Source organism: Silene latifolia, chromosome 8 (genome assembly GCF_048544455.1).
Source record: "Silene latifolia isolate original U9 population chromosome 8, ASM4854445v1, whole genome shotgun sequence".
NCBI classification, from domain to species: domain Eukaryota; kingdom Viridiplantae; phylum Streptophyta; class Magnoliopsida; order Caryophyllales; family Caryophyllaceae; genus Silene; species Silene latifolia.
The window spans coordinates 4,555,176-4,562,315 of NC_133533.1; the positions used below are offsets into that span (position 1 = coordinate 4,555,176).

At 35.4% G+C, this 7,140-nt stretch overlaps 1 protein-coding gene across 1 annotated transcript; it reads left to right on the plus strand.

Annotated features, from left to right (window-relative positions):
- The first annotated feature begins 320 nt into the window (after nt 1–320).
- Nucleotides 321–5,404, plus strand: LOC141596103 (uncharacterized). The gene is made up of 2 exons (XM_074416133.1): nt 321–596; nt 3,897–5,404. The coding sequence occupies exons 1-2, from the start codon at nt 385–387 to the stop codon at nt 5,122–5,124; spliced, it is 1,440 nt and encodes a 479-aa protein (XP_074272234.1). The 5' UTR covers nt 321–384; the 3' UTR covers nt 5,125–5,404.
- Nucleotides 5,405–7,140: the final 1,736 nt, after the last annotated feature.

Below are 7,140 nucleotides of genomic sequence, written 5' to 3' on the forward strand. Positions count from 1 at the left end.
ATGACCGGGACAGACGAAGTACATTTTACAAAGAAAACTAACAATCTACTAATCGTAATCTGTCAGTTACCAAACACTTAAATTAATTCTGCTAATTATAATATGCTAATCAAACCTTCTGTTAAAATCTGTCATTTATAAGCTGCTGTTGCAATCTGTTTATGTTGAAAATAATCCGTTGTTTACCAAACACGGCAAACAGGGCCCAAGACAAAAGCAGAATACATAGGAAAAAAATGAGATGATACTTGACCCGTTTTAATATTAAAACGGAAACATCCGTCTCAAGGGTCATGATTATTGGCTATAAATAGGAGACATGAATGTTGAGGTTTTTAACACCGAAACACACAAACAAAGAACACAAAGAAAGTAGTCGTAAAAATGGCATTTTTCTCATCAATGGCACTGAAAGCAACCCAAGGTGAGACGCCATATAAATACTTGAGTGTCATAATCAATGATATTGAAACACAGGGTTATTTGGAATACTCTGCTGACGAAGTTGTTAGTCCAAATGCAAAGTTTGCTGTCGAGTATGCTCACGACGGCTTTGTTCACATTCGTTCTTGCCGTACCAACAAATACTGGGTCAGGTTTGTGAGCGAGTTTTCTTACTGCTTGAGCTAATAACTTTTATCGATAATATTTCTTAACATGTATAGTATATATTGCCCTTTTAAAAGTCTAATATCAATCCGCTATGTAAGTTATCGTGTTACATTGGAGCCTAGCCCCTCTTTTCCACCAAAAAAAAGTTATGGTGTTACATGATACTTAGTATAATTTTTCAGATGCATTTTGTTCTGAGCATACTTGAATTTATATGTATATTGTTTTACTAATATCGTATTTTACCCTTTTAGTTATTGAGCATACATACATTTTTTCTGAGCATACTTGAATTTATATGTATAATTTTTGAGTAATATTATATTTTTTTTAGTTTAATGTTTAAGTGAACGTGCTCAAAAACTATATACTAAAACTCATATTCCCTCCTATTTTAAATAACTCCCCCCCTTTTCTTATTTATCTATTCACAATACTATCTCTTTTCCTTATTTAGTAAAGTTTTATACTTATTTTAATCAACTCACCTCACAACAATACCTCACTATACCCATACTTTATCTTATTTTAATCACCTCACCCTACAACTAGGAGTGTTAACGAGCCGAGCAGAGTTCGTGCTTGGCCTTGCTCGACTTGTGCTCATAAAGTAAAACTCGAGCTCAATGTTGTCAGGATCGAGATTCTACTTTGGATCGATGGGGAGGGTGGGATCGAATCTGTAGAATCGGATCGTAGAATCGCAAGATTCTACAAACTCACTAAATATAATTTTTTATTTAGTAAAAATATATAATTGAAAATCAAAACACTTATTTATTAATATTTATTCATAAAATATTGGTAATTAATGATTTTAGTATCATTGTATGAACAACTTACACGAAATTTGGGTTTTACGGCGTCATTATATAAAATATATATTAATTTTTTTTATTATGGAATCGGATCGTAGGATCGTAAAATCGTAGGATCGTATTATGATCCCATCTCTAGAAATTTTCAAATTAATAGGATCGTAAGATTCTACAACTATGATAGAATCGTAGGATCCAGGATCGGTCAAGCATTTTTGGATCGTAAAATCGTAGAATCGTTGGATCGAATCGCGATTCTGACAACAATGCTCGAGCTCAAGACGATCTCGAGCTTACCCGAACTTGAAAAAATTGTGCTCGTTATCAAGTTTGCGAGTTTTAACGCGAGTTCGAGCCAAACTCGAGCTCAACTCGAGTCTGTATATAATTGTTGAATTTTCGTTTTTTTCTCTCGATATTTTCAATAACAACACACGAAAGTTTTATATACAAATATTGGAAAATCAATGGGACATTTTTTATATGTGTAATACAAACATATAATCATGACAAAATATTTTAATAAAATATGAGTAATATCTTATCTAATTACACAAGTTTGAGTCGCTCACGAGCTTTTCGAGCCGAGCCAACGTTAGCTTTGCTTGACTCGTTAAGCTCTCGAGCCGAGTCCGATCCCCAGCCGAGCTCGCACGAGCCGAGCTTTGACCGAGTCGAGCTCGAGTTGCACACGAACTGTCTCGTTTCATTAACAGCCCTACCTACAACAGTACTTATTTTAATCACCTTACCAGTTACTCCACAATAATACCCTACAATACCTTCCCTCTCTCCAATCTCCTCACCCCACCACAATATTTTACCTTATTTAATTCCAAACCTTAATTTTTGTGTCATCTCTCAATAGTGACACTTATTTAGAATAGGAGGGAGTAATATTTTAAACAAAACTTAAATTTTTTACTATAAACTCAGAAAGTACACAATCAAATGTATACTACATCTCATGTATAGCCTATAATCTAAAAAATGGCTAATCAAATTGAATTATTACTATCTTAATTTGATCTTATTAATATATCGGAAATTTTATTATACACTCTCTTAGTCCCTTACGAAGTACAGTAATTTATACGAGTATAAGATTATGGTTTTATTTAAACACCCTTTATTTCGTTGTTCGAAAAATTGGATTCCTAACATGATAATATGATATCATACAATATATCTTATCCTTTAATACCATTCGCTTTTTCAATGCTATTCATTAGGGAAGAGAATCCCAAATTAGGTTGTACTCTCTCCTATTCATTCATTTTGTCCCCCTTCTATTTTGCACAAGAATTAAGAAAATGATTTTGGACCACACAAAACACTCTATTCCACTCTACCCCACATGTAATTAAATTTGGACCACACAAAAGTTACCAAAAAAGGAAAGAGGGACAAAAATCCGACTAGCTTCGATAAGGAAAGAGGGACAAAATGAATGAATAGGAGGGAGTATAAGAGAAAACATTGGGGCCAAGTAGGTTCTTGTAAGTTCTCAGAACATGGGGTTATAAGATTAGGGAAATGATTTTTAAGGAAATAAATTCTTAATACATGTATTAGTATAGATCCCGTGCATGCATGTGCGGTATTTCTAGATCCTTTAGTTTATAATGTAATTTTTATAGATTTAAAATTGACACATTTTTAATTTTTCATATTTTAATAAAGATAAAAAATTAAAATGTAAAACTAATTGAAAGAATTGAGTAAAGTCATAAAATGTGTGTTTTAATGAAATTTTTACCACAAAATTAATGATTTCAATTTATAAATTTTCTCAAATTGATTTAAAGAATTTTTTTGTCACGAAACTAATAATATCAGTTCATTATTATTTTATGCGAATTAAGTACGTGATAAGTTTTTTTTTTTTTTTTTTAATACGAAACTAATATATCAACTTATAGGTTTTTCATATACGAATTTTTTGATTTATACCAATTTTATATTATTTTTAATTAAAAGATTATAATGATTAAAAGATAATATCTTAATTAAAAGATTAATAATTTAATAAAAATAAGGTCTTGTTTTCTTATTTAACCAGATTCTTTTTGCAGGGAAAACTATTGGGAATTTTTATTCTCTAAATACTAGGGGGATATGGGGTGATTTATTGCATTGTTTTCTGTTAATATAGTCATTAATTTCAAAGTTACTACTAAATTAAGAAGGTATTAAATGATTTAATATACCCCTAAGTTCTGTATTTATCATTACACATAAAATTATAGGGCCTCAAATTACTTGTTTTCATTATTTTTATTTATTTTAAAAGAAAAAATAGACTCAGGGTTTATGTTATACTTTCCAAAAAGTTATTCTAAATCCTAATTTTCATTTATTTTATGAAATTGAGCTGAATTGAACTGAACTGAAATGAACAGAATCGAATTGAAATTTGTCAATATGAATAGAACTGAAATAATCTGAGTTGTTAATAATTTGAAGGTCCTCAAGTGAGGGATACTGGATAGTGGCCAAGGCTAGTGAACCTTTGGATGATCCATCAGCATGGAACTGCACTTTGTTCAAGATAGACTTAATTAGCGATGACAACAAAGCTACATTTTATCATGTCCAGTCTGAAACCGTAATACGCATACGAAACGACGACTCTGATCGCAAGATGTTCTTGTGTATCGATCCGTCTACTACGACTGAAGCCATCTCCACTGCGGTCGATTTGGATACCATGCCACTTCTTCCCAAGTATATAGCACTTAAGGCCGACAATGGCAAATTCTTTGATTATGACACACTGAGTTTCACATCCGATGACTACGGTAAAGAAAGTGTGGCAAACGAGATCTCAATAAATAAAGATGGATACATTCGAATCCGTAAAAAAGGATCCCCTGAGGGTTATGGTTGGACCTATGTCCCTGGGATAGACGCAATTAGTAGTACTCACGGAATTAGTATGGAACTTATTCCGGAGGATAAGCCGATAGTGCTTTTTGAGGTGGTTAGGGTGAAAGATGACGTAGTAGCCCTTCGTAACTTGCAAAGTGGCACGTTTTGCAAAAGAGGCTGGCTCGTCGACCAAGATCGATTGAGTGCGTCAGCAACAAGCATAATAAAGGAGGCCCAGTTCCAAGTGGTTGAAACTGTGTTTTCTCGGTCTGTCCAGGTCCTCGACTTTGATCTCGACAATTCCAGGATCTACAACCTATCGCCCATCAGTTCGGATACCCACACATATGACAACCCAACAAACGAGGAGCAAGAGGCGTCGATGAACCTCACAATTTCAACCACAAAAACCTCTACTTGGAACAACAGCGTTTCTGTAAAAGTTGGTGTAGAAACCAGCTTCACAACAGGGGTTCCATTCATTGCTGAAGGCAAAATCACGGTATCAGTCGAGGCATCTTACTCGCATGAATTTGGAGGGAGTATAGCGGAAACACAACAAGTTGGAGATACATACACGGTTAAGGTACCGCCTTTCAAAAGGGTCACAGGAAGAGGTATGGCTACTAAGGGAACCTGTGATGTTCCTTTTACTTATACTCAGGTTGATCATCTCACTGATGGGAGTACCATTAGAAGAACCTTAGCCGATGGCGTCTTCACTGGTGTCAACGCCTACAACTTCTATCATGATGTGCATTATGAAGATGTACCTGAGGAGCTCAAGCTTAAGTTTTCACAACTTACCACCTCCGCCCACTAAAATCGGAGAATCATATCATATCATATCATATCATATGTTGTGTGTGGAATTGTGAAATAAATAATCGAAACGACCACGTGTTGTTCTATGTAACGTAATTCCAAAAAAGACGTTAATTTCCCTTTATTTTCTAAGTACGTGTCCTAATAAATAAATGTAATGGTTTATTTCTATTAAGAAATATTTCTATTAAGAAATGCTAATGTATTATCAAGCTAAGGTTGTATTAAATTATTTATCTTTGATCTTGTTGTATGTATTTTATTTGATTTACTCTTTTTATCTTTTGCATGAAAACTACAGGGTATCTTGTCTTTGTGGGTTAGTGGTTTCGGCTGGCCATGTCTTGTGAGGTCTAGTTGTAGCGCAATGCTTTTAGCGCGGTGAATTTTTTTTTTTTTTTTTTTTTGTAGGCGGCCATATTCGCTCCTCTCTGCTTTTCGCATGGGTTCATCAAGCATAACCCTCCAATCTACTACCCGCTACTTCTCTTTCATGGTAGACTTAGCTACCAGTGGTCGCTATCGATTCCATCTGCATAATTCTTCTTGCTCGGTTTCTCACAACTGTTGTTAGTTGTTACCGCCAATTTTGGAGGCCTAACTTTGCTTTGTTGTGCACGAATAATGTGCAGATCACTGAATATCGCCTTCATCATAAGGATCACTGGGAATAGAATTGACAAAACTGCCTCGATTCATACCTGATTCGATTAACTCGTTTGTCATGTCCACATTAAAGATTCAGTCTGCGTTGAAGGGTAGTTTGCCAAAATTGGGCAGCAGATTTTTTTTTTTGCAAAATTTCTATATCACGCTTCCCATTTTACTTGTTACGCCTCCCAACATTTATTTCATTCCTATTTTGCCCTTGTCCATCTAAATTAAGTTTTGTAAAAATAAATTATCGTTTTATCTAGGGATGTCATTGGGGCGGGGCGGTGGTGGATATAGGCTCCCCCGCACCCGTACCCATCAAGAAAAATTCGTACCCATCCCCGCCCCACCACCCGTGGCGGGTACAAGTTTCCAAAACCATCCCCGCCCCAACGGGTGGAAATATAAAACCGTACCCGCTCCGCTTACCCATTAACCCGTTACACCATAATTTTATTCTATAAATTTTTTCGTAAAAGTTGGTTTAATCATTATTAATTTCTATTTTTTTTTTTAATTTATCTTTATAATTTTAATTTTTCACCAAATAAGTTAGTAAAAAACTTTATAAAATAGTTGTTATTATTAACATTATATCTTAATTATAACTAAATAAGATTTATAAAATTATCGTAATTCTACTAGTTTTTTTTAATGATTGGCGGGTAGGTGGGTATTAGGTGGGTAAGATACAAAAACCATCCCCGCCCCATGACCCATGGCGGGTATAATTTTCGTACCCGCACCCGCCCCACCACCCGCCAAAGCTCTACCCACCCCCACCCCAATTGGGGCGGGTGCGGGGCGGTACCCACTTGTACTCGCCCCGCTGACATCCCTAGTTTTATCGTACTTGTGTTTCGGAGACGGTCTTTATAATATCTATTTTAATCCTATTTTGCCCTTGGCGTCATTACAAGTAGTAGTAGATAAGCTAACTGAAGTTGCATTTCTCGATCGACACAGTTTGCAAAATCCTTCCTTCTTAGTTGCTTGCAGCTATCGTCACCCTCAACTTCAGATTTAAACACTATAGCTCTAATGTGCACAAATAATGTGCAGAAACGCTTAACTTTGCAGTTGACAATAAGGACGTATAGGAATAGATTTCATAAAACTGACTCGATCTGTTGTCTATATTAAAGTTTCAGTGTGCAGTATGGGGATGGACGGATGGTACACCGCCGGACGTACTGTTACCCCTCACTGAACTGTCATCCCTCACCGAACCAAATGCTCACCGTCACCGTTAATTAGCTCAAAATGACAGCGCATCAACGAAGTCGATGGCCGATCTCGGATAAGTTTTGAATTTCAGACCACATGCACCACGTCCACTAGAAAACATATTCAGGCCTAA